General features: G+C 31.7%; 1 protein-coding gene and 1 long non-coding RNA gene across 10 annotated transcripts in view; one reads left to right on the plus strand and one right to left on the minus strand.

Moving 5' to 3' along the window:
• The window catches only part of milt (trafficking kinesin-binding protein milt), a 102611-nt gene extending 83040 nt beyond the window's left edge, over nt 1-19571 (plus strand). For 7 of the 8 annotated variants that reach the window (XM_069130798.1, XM_069130796.1, XM_069130793.1 and 4 more), the window contains 9 exons: nt 11748-11824; nt 14689-15064; nt 15187-15422; nt 15607-15797; nt 15892-16116; nt 16242-16579; nt 16856-17209; nt 17459-17658; nt 18840-19571. In XM_069130798.1, coding sequence (XP_068986899.1) covers nt 11748-11824; nt 14689-15064; nt 15187-15422; nt 15607-15797; nt 15892-16116; nt 16242-16579; nt 16856-17209; nt 17459-17658; nt 18840-19325 — 2483 coding nt within the window. In that variant the 3' untranslated portion in view covers nt 19326-19571. The remainder of the gene's footprint in view (nt 1-11747; nt 11825-14688; nt 15065-15186; nt 15423-15606; nt 15798-15891; nt 16117-16241; nt 16580-16855; nt 17210-17458; nt 17659-18839) is intronic. The other variant, XM_069130797.1, reaches the window with a different exon arrangement.
• LOC138188773 (uncharacterized) lies at nt 12854-14196 on the minus strand. Of its 2 annotated transcripts, XR_011175677.1 has the most exons (4): nt 14138-14196; nt 13970-14045; nt 13638-13882; nt 12854-13565 (listed from the first exon to the last, which is right to left on the minus strand). It is a non-coding gene; the product is annotated as an uncharacterized LOC138188773 (long non-coding RNA). The 2 variants fall into 2 exon arrangements; XR_011175676.1 differs by having other exon boundaries at nt 13638-14045.
• Nucleotides 19572-20454: the final 883 nt, after the last annotated feature.

Raw genomic sequence — 20454 nt, forward strand, 5'->3', positions numbered from 1 at the left:
TTTCGCTTTATTATTTATTTATTGTATTTTATTTATTTAATATTATTTATTGTACGTGCACATGTTCGTGTATCTTTTGAATTCTAAGTTCCTCATGTACGTATACGTATACAAAGAGATATTTGTGATATAAACGAGACCAATGGTTTCTCAGAAAGAGACAAGTAGAATTAGTAAAAGAGATTTTGTTTACGTACAAAGCTGCTTCTTTCTTCAAGAAAAATAACTTAGAAATTTGATTCAATAAATGAGCATTTACCCCGATTCGACGTATCTATCTACAAACATATACATAGGTTTCTATTCATACTTGTATGTACAAAGCATACTTGCGTATCATCTATCTCATCGTTGCACAAATATCAGATGTCCAGATTTGACTGTACTTGGCTCTCATTTGCCACAACACACGGAGGATCTTTAGTTTGCACTTTTACACTAAATAGTTTATACATTGATAAATAAAAAAGGTACTACGTTTGAAATTTCATAACATTTATAATCGTCGACAACTGCAATATCACTGCAATATCACATAAACAATTTTTGGCAATCTTTTATCAACAAAATTCTGGTAAAATAAAAGGATCTGATATTTGAGGATTTGTTCTACAATTTTCTATATTATCTGGAAGAGATTTTGCCTCGTAATCACCTTACTGAAAGACTTTACACAATCTTTTTGTAAACTGAAACTGCAACTAAACCGAGCGATAATTCAAACGACTTCCTCCCATAACATGGTGGGAAGATCCTTCGATACAACAAACCAAGTCATTAAAGCTGTGTTGGTCACGCGAGACTTGCTCGCCAATTCCTCCTAAAAAGAACACCTCACTGCAACACGTACCAATGCTCTCTGACCCTTGGCGCGTATTGACTTCTTTTTTTCTTTTTTTTTTTTAAGAAACTCATATCTCAGGAAATCAGGTGAAACTTCGCAAATCGTCAGACGATTCCTTTCATAATACGAAGAAAGTTGAGAACCTTCTCAAACTTATCTACGATTTCATCTAAGCGTAAGCTAAACAACAGGACACGTCGCTAATGATTGAGATGTCGATGCGACGCTAATCGTTTAAATAAATAAAATAAAAAGAAACGTATAAGATTTTACACAATTGATGACCATATTCAGTTCCAAATGCAGTGGCACGTACTTTATCTTACGCATGTTCTAACTTTACACAGTTAGAAATGTCGAACCGCACATGAATAATCAATATATGAATATGTAAGTGTGTACGGTTGGGACATGTGTTCTGTACGACTTCACCTTGTATTTTTAATTGAACGGTCGAGTCATACAGTAAAGTCGTGGAGTCCATAAATACCAGTAGAAGACTAGTTAGTTGTTCGCAATCATACCGATGGCGTTCAGGTAGACGTGCCGGATCAAATTTCACACTCGATAGCCTTTGCTATTCGTTTGAAAGCGAAAGCTTTGTATGAGGAAGATACATATATTCTGTTGTCGTTTGTATCACAAATTTTATCACGTTTTATATGTATGTATATTTAGTTATACGTTATATTATATACATATATATACAAGACGTTTGTTTCAACGATCTGCACGAGTTTTTAATCGTTTACTATGTTTTATTTTTATTCTGGTATTGTGATTATTTTATTGTGATAAAGAATAATCAGTAAAAAATTTGTATCAAAAAAACTTTTGTTCGTGGGGGAACGCAAAGTGGTAGCTAAGAAATTTGTACAATATTAGAAGAAAACATTGAAAATGAATTTAACTGATTAAAATGTAATTGCTATGTCAATTTCTTTCTTAGTAGCGAATATGCTACTATGAACTACAATGCCAGAGGATCGAAGAAAGTGTAAAAAGCTCGCAGATCACAACATATTTCGTGTACTCTGTGAACATTTGTAAGAATCACAGTGCTGCCTTATTTTGTACTTTCTATGGTTTTATAGTACATATAATTTACAAACTTTAGTTGTTTCTTTCATAAACGATATATTATGTAAATGAGAATACAATATTTTATATATACCATAGTCTGTCTTAATTCTCTCTACAATATTATAAAAAAAAAAAAGATAAATATTCACGAAAAGAGCTCTCCAATTCCGATGATTTTTTAATTTGATTTGTCAAAGTCGTCACTCTAAGTAGCGTTGTGAAGGTTTTAGTTAAGATAGCTGTATATTAAAAGCTATTATCAAAAAATGTTTATAAATTATATTGTATTTTGATGCAGTAGTGTCAGTAAGTAAAAGCTTGCACCTGCACTTTGAGAAAAATTCTAAAGGAAAGAAGAAAAAATTCTGGTGGACTTAAAAATAGATTTGAGTTAGATCAGATTAGAAACCCATCAGAATTTTTGTTCCTTTCCTTTAGAATTCTATAGGCTTCTATTGTATAGACTGATTTGGTGGGTTAGAGCCATAGGTCCATGATGACCCATCTCTCCATCCTGACATACCTGTACCTTATTTCAGGTCAACTGGCCACTTCTTTTCCAGTCAAAAGTTTTTCTATTTTTTTATTTAGTTGTTTACATTCACAATTTATCCAATTTGGACATTTGGTAGAATTTTTTGGCTGTTTGATTATCATGTGGATAGCTACCCCCAGCGGGGTACCATCTTCGTGTTTGTTAGGTTATATCCTTTATGAGATCTGTTGGGTGTTTCCTTCCAGTCAAAAGTAACAGTTATCCTTAAAATTTTTCTGAAAAATGTCATTGACAGAGAGGCTAATTTTCGTTTAAGCAGAAAACCCAAATGGAAGATCAATAAATTTTTAAACAAATTTCTAGAGAAATAAAAGGATGTGATTGAAAAGAAAAAATAATTTTTAAACATTCTAGTTGCGAATAACCGTTATAAATGACCAAATGCTTTCGATTACCGATAACCTAACCCTGACTTGATAGCTCGATACAAGAAGTCCATACGCGGCCTTGTTATTATTCTATAATTAAGTATTTTATCTTCCAGCGATAATCTCGACTTTCTGCCAAGTATCCAGTACGTATTTTTGCATCTTACGATCTACTTGCTCTCCTTTCACTGTTATATGTTGCTTCCAATTGAATTTATTGTCCAAGTGAAGATCTAAATATGCCACTGATGATAGTTCCGGTATTTTTATGCTATTAACAAAGAGTGGTCATTGTACTTTCCTTGAGGAGAAACTGTTAGGGTATAACCTAATCTCATTGATTTCAATTTTCCGCTTGGTGATCCAGTTTTCGAGTAAATCTAGGTGGCGCTCAAGGTAGAAAGTTCATCACAAACGAGTTTGAGTGAGGTTTGGGTTATCTAAAAAAAAAAAAAAAAAAAAAAAAGTCTCGGTTATTTACATTCCATTAAACGTATATGGTGTCCGGAAAGTTATTGTACTTTTGTGCAAACTTTTTTTGATAATTATATTTTTTAACAAACGGCAACTAAGATGTTCACTATGCTACTCAGGTTGATCGATGATCTTGATAACATATTAAAAAATTATGTAAATCGGAGGTGGCTCTGTTTCTGTGAATATTTACCGAAAAAATGTATTATAATTTCGTTTGAAAAATTTAATATACATCGGATTATATTTTGGAGAATATTATTGTCGATGCGTTTCTTATTATTTTGTGTTGTATAGTCAGTGCGATAAATTTGTTTAACAACTGTTTTGTTACGTTATTACGAATGGCTAGGAACGTGTAGAACGTTAAAACATCTAATATTTGTATTATCTTCGAAGCATAACATATGTATGTATATCACAATTTGTTTAACTATTCATTCGAATGTAAATCTTTTTAATTATTCAATGTTTTATTTTCAATTACATATTTATTACGAGAAACATTTGTTAAAGGAATATTAGAATTAAATTTGAATTTAATCGAATATGCCAGTTACTTATCGTGTATTATTTATCAATTTCATATTATTTAAAAGTTTAAAAAGCAAGCTTTTGTTTTATTCTTATCTTTCTTTTCGTTAGCGAATCAAATTTATGTCAGCATTAATTATGCAATTTCTGTTTATCGTAAGATCTTTGTGTCCATTTGCGTTTTGAAATTTTAGCGTTTCCTAGTTATAATTATCATAATCTTAATTATAATTATTGTATTATAAATATTCGTCAGTCCATACGACTTTTCAGTTTCATTATTCTATTCGCAAATCTTTAAATCACAGGCAGTGCTGATTAACACGAATTTATTGCACGCTTTTTAATTGAAGCACTGGTATATATATATATAGCAAGGATTGTTGACTTTTCCTTATAATTAATCGTTTAATTTTTATAATAAGCCGAGCACTTTGAAACACTTCAAAAAGTTGAACATTTGTTTCTGGCTCTTACAAAATACACTTACATAAATCTAACAGAAGTATGTTATTTTCTTGCTAAAAACAATATAACTAAAAATAGTTCAAAAGCTCTATTTAATTCTTAGCTCAAATTTTGTTCTGTATGCATAAGATGTATTACTAATTCGTTAATATCTTTAATGCGATGAACAATTAATTTACTTATCGCTCAGAGGCTCTGGAAATTACTAATAAACAACTATTCTATTATCGTTATTGTTATACTTTAATTTTCGCTCCAAGGACCTTGAAAAAGAAGCTTATTTTTTCTTGCTTAGAGAACCAAAATTAAACTACACCAAACAGGGAACTGAACTAAGTTTAAAACTACTACCTATAATACAAATAATATTCTATACTAGTATACAATCTTAATATAGTTATTATTTACTAGGCACGTTTACATATAATCTACAGATCAGATATATTTACATTAAATAGGAATTTAATATATAACAGTTTTTGTGCATTAAAAATAAAGGGTCCACAGGGTGAAGGGGGAATGTCAAGTTTTAGCATTTCTCAGAAAACGAAGATTTATTTTTTAATATACGTATAATGTTAGAACTTCATATATTTGCTCATATACATGTATATGGTATATTCATTTCTCCACCCATACATTATAGTTTCTGGATAATAATCTATGTTTTTCTTACACCATAAATGCAAAACCTAGATCCACAACTGATCTGTAGTGACAACGGATCTTTGGTTCTTATTGCAACTCACAATCAATTCTCTCGCTAATTGCTCAAATATTCTACTATACACTACATGTACTATATATATATATACTACATATTCAGCTCTCTCACCTATCTTCCTTGTAATACATCATTCATATCCTCCTTTCATTCGTCATTTCCCATCATGTCCCGCATCCAAATCTCTGCCTCTTTGCCCCGCTTCCCTGCATTCCGTTGCATAGCTACATGTGAAGAAAACTCTCTTCGTCCAGCTCCCACAACCTACGCTTGAGGTTCTCTTTCTCAGCATACCGTCTTGTCCCCCCAACATTCTCGCATCTAAGACTGGGACTACACGAGTGTTAGATCGACCCTACACTGTAGAAACGCACGCATACACGCGTGAGCCTTGTAGAACATTTAGCGTTGTGCATGTATGTAGCTACGCAACGCAGCACCGGCCCAACACTCGTGTAGCCCTGGCCTCTAAGTCTGTCCACTGCCCCTACGACTCCATTTTTCATTCAGTATTTTTCGACCGCCACTTCTTTCTTCCTTAACCGGTATTCACTGCAGTATGTCGACTCTGCTTCAATCTTCTCGAATAACACGCTCTATCTTCCTGCATAATTCATCTTTTATTTTCCAGCTCTTTGTACTCCTGCTCAGGCGATGGCAGCTTGCCCATCGTCCCATCTCCTACCTTGTTGAGGGCTCCAAGCAGTTGCTTGTCCCATTCCGAGGGCCAACCATCCCGAATATTTTTTATTTCTTTGTTGAGCAGATCTTAGGGCATCTGCCTTCCTCGATCCTTTCAATTGCCAGGATGTATATGCTGGTTCTTTTCCAATGCCTGGTAATTATGCAGAGAAGGGAGCCTCAACTTCAATTTTGTTGAATTTCGAATATTTTGTAGAGGGAACCGTCCTAAGCAAAATAACCAGGAAAAATTCCACGCTTATACCACTTAATCCCTCTACTACTACTGCCACTGTCACATAGCAATATGATCTTCTTTGTATATGTGACTTCTCGACCAATACGCGAGTTTTTACCTTTATGATTGTACCGAAAGTGGCGGTTGACGACCTCTCCTCGTGCGAGGAACCTCTCCGGAAACCCTGGTCCTGAGCAACGTTACCAGATCGAAGGAATTAAGGGAAAGAATCCCTCTGGTAGTGGGGGAAGTAGCATAGTCGGTGAACTAGTGACGTCGTGACTCATGCCGTAGATAAGTGGAAGGGTGGGGGACAATATTGGTGCACGCGACGCTGAGAAACGTGAGATGAAATTCATGTCACGTGACACAAGCGACGTAGCTGTAGAATGGCAGTAGGGATAACGTGATATCATGTTATCGCCGAATTAAGGGAATAGTGTGGCATCCCTAGTCTTGAGTAACATGCACTTTGTTCGAGGCATAAGACCGTGTAATATATAAGGTGTTCCGACAAAGCACCTCCATCCCGTCGGTGTTTTGTGACGGTCAGTTGGTAGTTCCTCTGATTGTAACTAGAGACATCGTTGTCAGAAAGGTATGTACGTGTGCGTTAACGGGATTGTGTAGTAATACAACTTTTAGAGATGGTATTAGTATATATATATATATATATATATATATGCCCTTTCTGCTTCGATGCAATCTAGTCAGAGAACTATTAGAAAATAATCACAAACCACCAGAAAAAATATTTCATATATTACACCGTGCGTGCAACGATCGTGGTTTAAATGTTAGGTTAGGTCAGATTCTGTGATGCGTCTGGGTGCCTCGGCCCCAGTCGCCAATGGAATCTAATTTAACCTAACCTAGCCTAACTATATACCTTACCACTATTAGGATCGCAGCCCCATGCGAATGCATACGGCTATAATTTCATTTTTAATCATTTATATTGAAGTCAACGTAACGTAACAAGTGCTATTTTCTTTGTGCTGTAACTTTTGAACCACGATCATCGCATGTCTCGACAAAGTATAATACACGTTACTCAGGATCTTCTACAATATATTCGGAAAAAATTCAATATATAATATAACGACAAATTGTAATTTAGGCTCCCTTTTCTGCATAATTACGCGATCTCAAAATATAGTCAGGGGTGTCTCCATGTAAGTCCATCGCCATTTTGATGCGTCTGCTTTTTGCATTCTTCTAATCTCTTCCCATATTTCCGTCAGCCCTTATTTTTCCACATATCAAAATCACTACATCTTTTTATTTTTCATTTTATTCTACATCTTTTGCAATTCATACTTGTAACTTCGAGTAATATGTAGCACGTTAAACTATAAGAAATGAAAAGTATTCATTTCTCGCTGTACAAGTGAATTTCTTGAAACTACTGTAAAACTGGGGAAATTTTAATTCGCAATGCGACACAAATAAAGTGCACACATATCAACAAAAAATGTTAAACCCAAAATTCGTTAGATTTGACATTCCCCCTTTCTCCCATTGACCCTTCAGTTGTAAATTATATTTTGTCAATAAATACGAAGGGTATGTAACAATTATATATAATAATAAATAACCACTGTGAAATTTATTTACACCTTCCCTGGAAATCGTTTAATCTACCGTTGATATTATTTTTTTGTTGTCGTCTGTTGTACTGTTTCTTGTATCGTATAATACGTCGTCATATACATTGTAATATTATACGACTATACCTGTACTTACAACACACAATATAGAGAATAGTGTAATACAATATTCTCTTACACATGTTACATCTCGTTAACTGTATCATTTTATCACTACATATTAGTGACGTAAAAGTTTAGCGTTCGTAAACTGTTTATTACCAATTACAGAAATAATATGATACGTCACTTTTTAAAAATAACAGCTTACCTATTATTTGATACTCTCTGTGTAATGAATATTATAGAAATAAACGAAAGAAGATTCGCGATGAAATTTTCGGATAGAAAAACATAGACAATGAAACGGTGTTAAAATCAGACACCCTATATATCGGTTCTTATGTTGGTGATTATATTTTGTAGTTTGAAAAAGAATTTCATTGATGGCCTTAATTATCTGTTCACTGTATAGCTTAAACTTTGAAACAGTATATTATTTCAAACGTGATACGAATGTTTCCGACTAATTAATGCAACTGAATGAAATTTGCTATTCGAAAGTAAAATAAGAGTAGAATGAAAAGCACGATTCTTCTGTTAACTGATTCATAAAAAAAAGTCAAGTGCAATTCGGTAATTTTTTATTCATTCGCTTTCTCCTTGCGTTCATAAAAAGCTCTATAAAACCAATTACGAACACATTCTTCGTAGATGTCTAAAAAGAAAAATTATTTATTTAAAAAGAAAAAATATATATATTTTTAATGACAAATTGGTTCCAAAATCAATATTTCCATTATTTTATAATTACTCATGTATTATCAAATTGTGTCATACATTCTTGTGAATATATTCGCGTTGAAAATGACAACGTGAGTTCGCGCTCGCCATCCATAGGCAGATGGGCTAGTTGCAACAAATAGTAACTAGAAGATAGTTCTAGTTACAATCGATAGATTTAATCGATAGGTTTAAAATGTTCTTTTGTTTTATCCCTAGTCCATGTAAGAAGTGCAGTAAAGGTTTTTCGACTCAGAACGGTGTGATAGATTTATCCAAAGAATAAAATAATAACTATTATGATCCTACCTCTAAATACAGAAATAACAACAATTCGTTGCTATGTAACTACATTAAATTTTATAATATCGTGTTTGTATTCTTATTTCTCAAGCGATGAGAGTAACTTGCTACAGAGAAGGACAATGCATCATTGCAACTCCTTTCCTCGCGATATCGTGCTATCGTTGTTATTGTGAACTCATTTCTTTAAAAGTTTTCTTAAATCGATCCGATCCATTTGTTTTCGATAAGATCATGCTCTCTTATCAAACAATACCAGGTGCTAAATTGCGAATAGGAATAGCACTCATGATCAGACATCGTAAATGTTATAAGACAAATTTGTAAAGTTGTGGTGTAAAAGTTAATATCTTTAATGAAATAATTGTGGTTACGAATAATCATTATAAACGGAAAATTTTTGTCTTGATTGTCGACAATCCTTATCAATAACGGAAATGTAATTGTGGTTACGAGTATATCAATATAAATGACTGGAAATGTTCTTGATTACCAATGGTCGTTATCGATGACCATTATTGAAATATACAAAAATAATTTCTATACATTCAACTACTGTCAATTATTATCAGCATTACTGATATTACTTAGTACATATTCATTGATAACATAAGTAAGTGAATTGTGGAACTTATACATATGTTATTAAGTCGAAAAGTGATATGAAGAAGTATGAAACAAGTCAAAAATATTTTTTATGGTTATATATGGTTACTGATAGAAAAAAATTTTTTTTAATCACCACTTTTTTTAGAAATTTCTTTGATATTTATTGATAACTGGCTTCCATTTAAATAAACATTAACTATTATTACGTACTTTACCGATGTCGAGTGTACTATAAGCGACAAGAAAAAAATTGCGAAAATACTTTATTTCTATATCGAAACCAAGGTCACCTTGGGTAACATAAATAGGATCATATGTCTTTTTCACGAGATTGTAGTGGACCTTCCGACAAACTCAAAAGGCATGTTACATGATATTTTTGTTAACTCAATCCTATGAAGTTTGATTATTAATTTTTCTCATATCTTTTCAACTTTTAGGGATAAAAAAAGAAAGAAATAGAAAAAGGAAAAGTACTAAGTTTATTCTAATTCAAGTTACAGTGATAAGAGGGCTGAAAGTGCAGTAGATTTTAAGATCTCACGGATATTATGTTAAAAAAGAAATGAGGTCTTTTGAGAAAATGCAAAAAGAGATTTTAGGAATCATTTTTTGTGGTATAATTAATCTTATTGTTCGTGACATAGCATTTTAAATAGTGGTGTTATTTATGTCTCATATGTGAAATATTGATCAAAGAAATTTTTTAGAAAATTCATACTGAATTCACTGAATCAACGAAGTCAAAATTCTGCATCGAATCAAAGGAAGATTTAGGTGAAAAAATAAAATATAAAGAACGAAGATGCTAGCAATACACGTGCTCAACAGAGATACAGAAGTTGCTGTGGTAGAACAGATTCTACTTCTTGACTCTTAGAATAATTGATTCCAGCATTTTTTGACTGAAGCTATTTCCAAAAATAGCACGTCTGAACGTCAGCATTCCGATCGTTCGATATTCAGTTTATCTTTGTAAGCTCGTTGAATAACTTGACACCAAACATCTTTTTTTCATTTTCTTATGAAGAATGTATACTCTTTTTCTTTTTGCACAGATTCATATCTTGAATCTACTGTATTATGTTTTCTACGTGTATAACGGTATGTAAAGTAGTTTTGCTGAAACAAAAAAAGGAAAGTTGCACTAAATAGGTTCATTATATTGAAAACAACGAAAAAGAACTTCAGGCTAGCGAAAATAAAAGATTTACTATTTGCTTAAAACCTAAGAGATTCAATGAAAAATGCTATTTATTATGTAGGAGCTGTGCAAATTGCAAGTATTGATGATATTGTCTAATTTATATTGTCTAATAAAAAATATATGTTGAATTCAAAAATTTTAGTAAATCAAAGAAAAAAAGTAAATTGTCATTTGGGCAATTAAGAGCGATTATGATTTTTTTTAAATGAAAGTGGCAGAGCTAAGGAAATGAGTTGGAAATGGGAGGAGAAGAAAGAATTAGAGGTAGTAAAGAAGTTCACGTACCAGCAAAATAAAATTTCATAGAAACTGGTAATTAAAAGCGTATAATTAAATCTACAGTTTTATTAAAAAGTGAAGAAAGAATAGAGTTGTGAAAACTATTGACCATAAAATGTTTTCTACAAATTCTACGCTTTCTTTAATTACATTTTATGTGTTATTGAAAATAATGGAGATATTTGGGTAATTAAAAAGTTATTACGAATAACATAATGCATTTTTCATTCATTTGCATTGTCGGATACGTATAAAGCATTTGTATATTCACCAATAACAAAAATAATAAATTTAAACTCAATGTTTAAATACATGTGCGGATAGTCAGCCATGTATCTAAAATTATAACTAAATTTCAGGTATCACTTTTTGTGATATAATTAATTTTATTGTTCATGACATAGCATTTTAAGTAGCAGTGTTATTTATGTCTCATATACAAAATATTGATCAAAGAAATTCTAACTCGTGTAACAGGCTTTTATTGATTCACAAATAGGGAGAATTTGATGTACACAAAATATTAATGTTTGATTACACTGTGTATTAAATTAGACAATGAATATCATTGTAAATGTTTATAGAAACACTAACTCATATAACAGGTTCTTACTGACTCATAAACAGGAAGTATTTGGTATACACAAAATTTAAATTTCTTTTTATACTGTGTATGACTTAAACAACGAATGTATCATTACAAATGCATTTAGCTTTTCTAGAATATTATATATATATATATTAATTTCTTATTATTGCCTTTTGATTTATTACTCGCATTGCTTGTACAATTATTCTATTTCATTGTTTAGTTATTGCTTCTTTATTATATAATATGCTGGTTGTACTATTATACCACATTAGATTGTACTATATTTTCTAATCATTTACTCTTAAATGATATTTCTTTTATAAATTATTGCAGAGACGATTATTTCTCATTTCAGTTTTATGCAGCAACCGGGTGAGCCAAATGACCAAGACCTATAATGACATAGAAGCAGTTACAAGGCTTCTGGAGGAGGTAAATATGACTGCTAATATAAAATATATATATAGGGATGTGCAGGATCCAGGGATTACGAACTCGTATTTGTAATGGGATATCGAGACTCAATTCGGCATATAAATATACAAGGTGATTCAGAAATGCATGTTACAATAATACAATACATATTAAAATAAGTAAAAAACGTTATGTGAACATGTGTCCTACGTACTTTAATTTCCAAGATATGGAATGACTAAACAAAATGTTCAAAGACTCTAACAGTTGTAACCAAAATGACTAAAAGATGCAGCATAAGAATTGGTATAAAATAAATGAACAGAATGTTTTTGATTATCGATAACCATTGTGTGTGAGAGAATTTTTTTTTTTTTTTAGTTACTGATGATTAATATCGGTAAGAGAATCTTTTTTTTGTTTGCTCATAGTCATTATATATAAAAGAATTTTTTGCTTGTTGTCGCTAATCATTTTTCGTGACAGAATTTTTTTCTGTCATCGATAATGATCATTGGTAGCCAATAAACATTCCTTTATGAATAATGGTAGAAACAAAAAAGATTCTGCCACGGATAACGGTTATCGATAAACGAAAGAAAAAAATAGTCTCACCTACAATGATTTTAATTTGATTGATTTAATCACCTATAATTATTATCAGTAACCACAAATATTTTGACCATTTATAACAGTTATTCATAACCAGAATGTTTTAACAAATTCCCTTTTCGTCATTGTCTTTTTTTCATAAAAATTGAAAAAATGATTGTATTCGTAAAGATGACGTTATCCTATAAATGCGTCTTATTATGAGTTACGCTCTGCCTACAATGATGGTGTTAGTAGTAGTTTGGTAGTTTTCCAGGGTTAGAAACTAAAAATGAGGGAAAATACATTTAAACCTGTTTTATAAGCATTGTTCTTCTTTTTCATAAATTCGATTTAATTATGTAGAAAAATAGCCTTACCCTACTTCTGGGAAACATTCTTTTTCAAGTCGAGTCATTTTCGTCTCAAGTGTACTGTTGCTGCGCAATAATAGGATTATAAATCCAATGGGTTTGTCTTCTGCAGCTGTGGTCTAGATGGCTAAAAATTTATAGAAAATATATTCTACAAATCAATATGTTTTCAAGACCTACATGCTTTATGACTTCATCACTTGTGAACCGTTAACTGATTACACGGACGTCACGCACGTCGACCCAAGTCAATCGCTAACTGAGGATGACCAATAGACAGAGTTCATTTTCACGAACTTTCCTGTAACCAATTATCGTTCTTTTCCGCCATCTCTCTAAGTTCGAGTAACTTGCAAATTCTCCAATCCACGTGTTACTCCCAACAGCATTGCCTATTCTTCGAATTTTCGCGAATCTTGAAAAGAACATTCCTGAGATTCGTCACTCTACAAAATCTACAGTATAGTTTGGTCTGTCATCTTTTATCCTAACTCTTATACTTAGCATCTATCACTCTAGCAAGTATCAAATCTATTCATTGGGAATCTAACAAATATCAAGTTTGTCATCCAATAAGTCTGTTGTTTATTATAAAAGCAAAACAGGTAACATGTTCGTTGAAGTTGACTTTGTTAGTTGTCTTGTGAGTAAATTCAAAGTTCATATCGTAACCAACTTGCAAGCCGTTCAGTCAGAGTGCAACATGTGCCAAGCAATATCAATTAATATTAATGAAATCAAATTTCAGGTAGTTAGTATTCTATTCTCGCTAGCTCGTTACAGTTTTCTAGATTCTGAAAGGTAAAAGTGCAATAACGTATGTTAAGACGTGTGAAATCCATATCTCGAAAACTAAAAGTACTTACATAGAACATGTTCATACGACGTTTTTTTTAAGTTATTTTAATGTGTAGATTCATTCCCTGAAGTATGGACATACATTTATGAATCACCTTGTACAGTTGCTGCAAAAGGTACTGACACATACCATTCGTTTTTTTTATCAGACACTGAAGAAAATCAAAGTTTTATCATTTTGTTTGTGTCATGTTGGTCTTCACTCAATTTGAAGTACCTACTCAGTATTTCCTATTAGCGTGTATAACTTTACCTAAAACGTAAACACGTGGAAATTTTTCAACATAACTGAAAAAATGAAAAAATGATAGATAGGATATTAGAAGAATAGAGATATAACTTGTTTCAGCCAAGTCTACACATGATTCCGCACACTTCTAACGATGTATAATTTATACTTACTCGCAAAAATTTCTCTGTAGATAATAGAACAAGACAAAATTAGAATAAAGCTTATTAAGCTACAATTTAAGGTATATAATATATACGAGATGTGATGAAAAAATACCCGAACTGGTTATGTTAAAGGCAAACTTTCTTAGATATTTATGCCAAATTCTCCTATTGAATATTTTCTAATCTTTCGGAATGCTGTTCAGATATTTCATTGTATTCGCCTTTATCGTCTCAATGTCGTCGAATCTTCGTCCTTTTGGTAACACTTTCAATTGTGGAAAGAGCCAGAAACTGCAGGAAGTCATGTCAGATGAATAAGGTAACTGTTTAACTATAGAACTACGTTTTGCTAAAAAAACGTTACTAAAAGAATATTCCTCATGGAGTAAGCAATGTGCGATGTTCAAATGTATTGAACGAATATAATAACGCGTCTGAGGAGTATTTCCAAAGATTCGTTTAGAAAATCAATGACAGAAACGTTGGCATAAGTGTATAACCTCAAAAAGGGAATATTTTGAAAGGGATTAATTGTTTATACCGATATCTAATAAAGACTGCTTTTAACACAATCAATCCGGGTATGTGTTAATCACACCTTGTAAATTGTTGAATTATTATTTGTCGTGTTCGTTAAATGTTAAGTGAATAATTAATTTGTAGAAAGAAAAGGACTTGGAACTAACCGCACGTATCGGTAAAGAACTTCTATCGCACAATCAAAAACTCGAAGCCACAGTTACCAGTTTAGAGACCGATTTAAAGGAAGCCAATGAAAATATTACCCAACTCACGCACGAACTCGCAAAAAAGACAGAATTAATCCAAATATTAACAAATGATGTCGAAGAATCAAGTTCCGAATCCGGTTCGCCCACCGGACTTCGCAGTATCAACCTGGACATGATGCAGAAAAAGATCAGCTGCCTCGAGGATGAAAATAAGCAATTAAGAATTGAATTCGCGAATTTGATGCACGATGCCGACAATTCGGAGGAACAAGAGGCAAAACTTGTCAAAGATATTGCCGATCAACTCGGTTAGTCGATGAATTTTTGTTAAAATTTTTAGATAAAAGCTTGTGAATTCCATAAGAATGTTTAAAGTTCGTATTAATTGAAGTTTAAAATTCTATTAGTAAATAAATTATTTTGTATGTAGCAAGTGCAAATTTGGAGGTACATGGAATATCGGATGAGCTTGATAAACAGAAGGAAGAAAATCGATTGCAACACGAACAAATTGTCAGTTTGACAGAAAAACTAGCTAAAACAGAACTGAGATTGGCGCAGTTGATGGCTGAGCATGATGAAATGAGTGCTACTTTGCACATCACTAAGGATAATCAAAACACTTTAGCGAACGAGTTGGCAGATTTCAAAACACAATATGCTGAGGTATATTCTCATACAGTTTTATATTACCTTACTACTGTTCACTGACTATCTCTTTTTTTATACTAGGGGAATAAGTTTAAAGAATATTTTTAAATTAAATAGAATTAGTCTAGATGATACTCTTAAATGATATTAAAGTATTTTAAGCAATAATACTGTTTTTTAAAATGTTTTATGCTATAAGGTGATAAATTTATTGGCGGAAACTCAAGAACAATTACGAAAACAAAGACACAGAGGTATGCCAACTGTTAGGGGAGGCTCTTTGTTCCCTTCGATGGGTGCTGTTCCACAAGCAGACTCTATCGCTTCAGAATTGGAATCATCGCTTTATTCTGAATTTAGTTTGGATTCTGGCATCATTGCAGATAGGATGTATGTGTTTTGTTTCATTTTACATTCACATTTTTCATTTTGCTATCATTCATTCAAGAAAAGTATTAATTTATATTTTTGATATTGGACACAGACCAACATATAAGAAAGTTTTTGAAACAGTGAGGAGCGCATCAAGAAATACATCTTATCCAGCTGATGCAAATCAATTCCCACGAATAGGTTCAATGACAGTATCAACTCTTTCAAGCAGTTCTACTGGACCACGAATGAGTTGTGGTCGGCCTCGACCTGTGGCATCAATTTTTGGTGTGGATTCCACTGCACATTGCGATTCAGAAGAGTTTGAAGATTATCCGTAAGTTTATATTTATTAGCTTTTTTAACAATATATAAAATAAGAAGTTTTCAATTTTGCTAATAATCATTTCCTTTATTACTAATTTATAAAACAAATCAGTAAATATGTTCTAAAAATTTTAGAGGTCCACAAAAAATAGGAGTGCCAGGTGCTCCCGGTGCAGCAGATTTGGAAGTAGCACTCCGTAGATTAACACCTGCAGAAGTTCTTACAAGGCGTGCTTGTCTCAGCACTGGAACAGGATATAGTTATGACTATGATGGTGGAATGCATTCACCTTCCACTTCCGCACCTCATGGTTGTAGAACTCCAGACAGTATTATGTCTACGGGAAGTAGTGGAAATTTAAGTGGCTATGGTGGAAATACTTGGAGAGTTCCTGAGAAGTTACAAATAGTGAAACCTATTGAAGGTTCTCAAACTTTACATCATTGGACTCGATTAGCTACACCTACACTAGGTAATGTTGTATGATCCTCTGTTAAAATTATTTAAAAAAATATATTTTATTAATATATTTTAATAACAGTATATGTATAATATATTGTAATAGTTATAGATAATATACACAAAATAGCTTTACCTCTTGCAAGAATACAATGAGAAATATTATATTTACCAGTATTTTATCTACCATGTTATTGTATATAATTAAATCGCACTTCTTGAGAAATGAAACTATCACAGAATGTGAATATAAAAATATTTAATTAAATCAAAATGTTTTATTTCTTAGGTTGTCTTTTAGAAGAACGGCCAGGAGTAAAAACAAGAGGAGGTCGAGGCCTGGAGGATTTAGGCCTAATGACTTTCACTTTAAGCGATCTTGAAGAAGATGAAGAATACACTAACCCTGGAAAAGTTTTTCAAGATACAGGTTCCATATATACATTCACCAATAGTACTGTTCTTCATCCTGATGATCACAGAAATGTCACTCCAAGCATTATGGATAGTACTGTCGAAACAGCACCTAGTAGTGCTTTAAATTCTGGTATGAGTACTCCAAGCACGTTAAGCAGAAAAAATTCAACTTCAACTTCAACATTTTCAACAACCCTTGGTCTTGCAAAAATGTTAAACGAAAGAGGTATTTTACAAAAAATACCTCTTAAATAATATATATATATATATATATACCTCTTAAATAATATTATATTAAATAATAATTATATATATTTATAATATATATATATAATATATATATATATATATATTATAAATAATATATATTAATATATAATAAGATATATTTTCTATTAGAATCTAATTCAGTTATTACGAAAACTCTGCTAGTAAAAAAATTTAGTAAATTAATTTAATCAACATATTCAAATAGGTATAAAAGCTGCATCACCTTCTTCATTAACGCCGAGTGAAGAGAGAAATTATACGCCCACTGCAACACCTTGCAATAGTCCTGATGCTAGTCCTCCAGATAGTCGATCTAGTACACCAACTCCAGAAGGTAGACTTTCTTTAGGGTTATTATCCAGTGGAGCTGAATTGTTAAAGAGAACATTCGGTGGAGAAACTCAGGTATGTATAAACATTTAGAAGCAAAAACATTTGGAGTTTTAATGTGACAAAATTACAGTTATATTCAATATGATTTGGTAATGAAGTTCGGATATGTTGTATTGGCAGCTCGCATTACGCACAACATATATTTCTATAAAATACATAAAAAATAATAATTTTATAAAATACGTCTAATTGACTTTTTATAATTTTGATAAGCATTGTAAAATATTCAACATTCAATATGTATCTTTTAAATGATACGTATGTTTAAAGAGTGAAAATTTCCCTTAAACATGAGCGATCTATTAATTAAAATTTGATAAAATAATGAAGCAAGAAGAAAATACTGGTTAATTTTATAAGTAACAACGTTTCTTGAATAAAAATTTCACTAAATCATGTATAATACTACTATAACATAATAAATCTCATCTTTATACATGTTGCATGTAAAAGATTACGACATTAATAAGTCCGATTAGTTGAAGAACTCTGATCTTAATCATGACATCATTTTACATATTTATTGAATATTGAAAAGCGTGGAATGTCAATAGAATTTTCTCGATATTGAACTAAATAAATTTTGCTCCACATATTGACGAACAATTGTCATAAAAATGAGGAATTATTAGTTCGATTATACTATTAGAAATAATATTACTGTTTTGTTGTTAAGAATAGAAAGCATATTCTGTTTATCAATATATAAATGATAGTTCTCTTATTTATAATTCAAATGCACATCTTTAATTGATCGTTAACAATCACTTGCTAATTAAAAATTAGGTATTTAAATACAAAAGTGTAACAAATTATTATAGTGGATTGTTTCCTGAAAATAAGAGGAATTTACGTTAGAAAGGACATTATTAATTTATTTTAAATTTGATGAATGATTATATATTAAAAGAAGAAATTAGAAACGTTTAAGAGAATTGTTTCTATAACATATAAGATGAATTAATTTAACACTCGAAAATTACTTATTCTTTAATCAAATAGTTTTAGAAGTATTTAACCTTTAAAAAATAAGGTATTAGAATGGGAAATTGTTACTATTTCTTTATACCAAACACATTTTATTCTCTTTATTATCTTTATTATATATCTCTATTATATATTTTATCTTTATCTTTATTATATATTATTTTATGAATTTGGTTTATTCTAATATTTCTTGTATTTTCCAACAGGCAAAGAGAAAACGACCCGAATTATCCAGATCAGATAAAAAAGCTCTTAGCAGTATCCGTTTAGTTGAGAAACTTGAAAGAATAGGCATTGACACAATAATGGCTTCAACATATGGTTCATCTTTCTCCCCATTAGTGTTACAAGGTTCTTTATATGCCAGGCATGGTACTGTAAGCCCTATGGCTCAGTTAACTTTCCTGAGAAACTCCATGAGTGGGAATCAAGAGAAACTTTCACCTTCTTCCACTGCTAGTGATTCCTCGACGACAAAACGAAACATAATTGATAAAAAACAAGACGAGTCTATACCAAACAGAGAATCTAGACAAAGAAGAACTAGTGCTAGGGCCATGAGATCTGATCTCGGACAGGTGGTTACATCTGCTGCAGTTCCTGTTACGGCTGCAAAAGAAACTCCTCCTGCGCAATCCGCTTTGGGAAGTATTAGCTCGCTGCTGTTTGGACGAAAGGGTGGATTACTTTGAAATCATTGTTTATTGAGTATTGACTAAATTATAAAGGAAAAGCCAGATAAGTTTTTAATAGAACGTAATATACGATTGTCGGAGCGGTGATAAAATGAACAATTTACTTCATTTCATCTGTATCACAGTTGTTTTATCAAAAAATATCGATAACAATCTCTATTTTATTCAGACAGTTCACGATGTAGCTAAAGAGAATACAAAATTTAATTTTTAATGTACCAAAAAAAAAAAGAAAAGAAAAAGGAACGAAGTTAAATATTGTACACAAGCTTATGTACCATTAATTCCTAATATTAAATCTTTGCGCTCGAGGACTTTTTCAGTCGGGCGAAGTAGCAATTCGAAATGATTTAGCGCATACGTGACACGTGCTAGTGTACTGCTAGTGTAAAATGATTTTATACACTAATTGACGTACGAAAACATTATATTCTAATAATATATATATATATATACTTGCATCTTTTAAAATATGATTTTGTAATAATTAATTTCTGTATTTCTTTGTATCGTACTTTATGAAGTATTCACCAAGGTGCATTCTTGAGTACAATTGATCTCATTTCTCAATAGCTCAAAATCAAGTTCATCTTCATTTGAGCTAATTTCACTTCTGAAAATCATTTTTTAGTACTTCTAAATTGTAATACTTTTGCCATGATCGTCGAGTCCGAATTAACGTCGGAGACGTTGATAGAATCATAGTTTCGGAGGGATTTGGGATTAAATATTTTATCTCCATTTTAAAGTGTAATACTTTACACTTCCTAACAAAGAATATAAAGAGATAAGGAATCTATCTACGGACTAATACTGCGCTCTCATTAATTGGATATGTCGAAATCTAGCATAAATAGAGACTGTTGCCTCTCACTCGTTACTCGAGTTGCCGCACGAAACTCCGTGACGACCGAAAGTCACCTCTCGAGCGCAAAGGATTAAAATTGGAAGTAAATTGAATATGCTTTTATTTTATAGTACTATTTTATACACAACAGAATAATACGTCCGTTTACATTATAAAGATACATATTTAGTGTCAAGCTTGAGAATTTGATGTTACTTAATGTTATTCTTCTTTTCTACGCACTATAATGTTATTGTTTGACACTAATAATAATATCCT

This window comes from Bombus flavifrons, chromosome 17, assembly GCF_040668555.2.
Source record: "Bombus flavifrons isolate JBK064 chromosome 17, iyBomFlav1_principal, whole genome shotgun sequence".
Lineage (NCBI taxonomy): Eukaryota > Metazoa > Arthropoda > Insecta > Hymenoptera > Apidae > Bombus > Bombus flavifrons.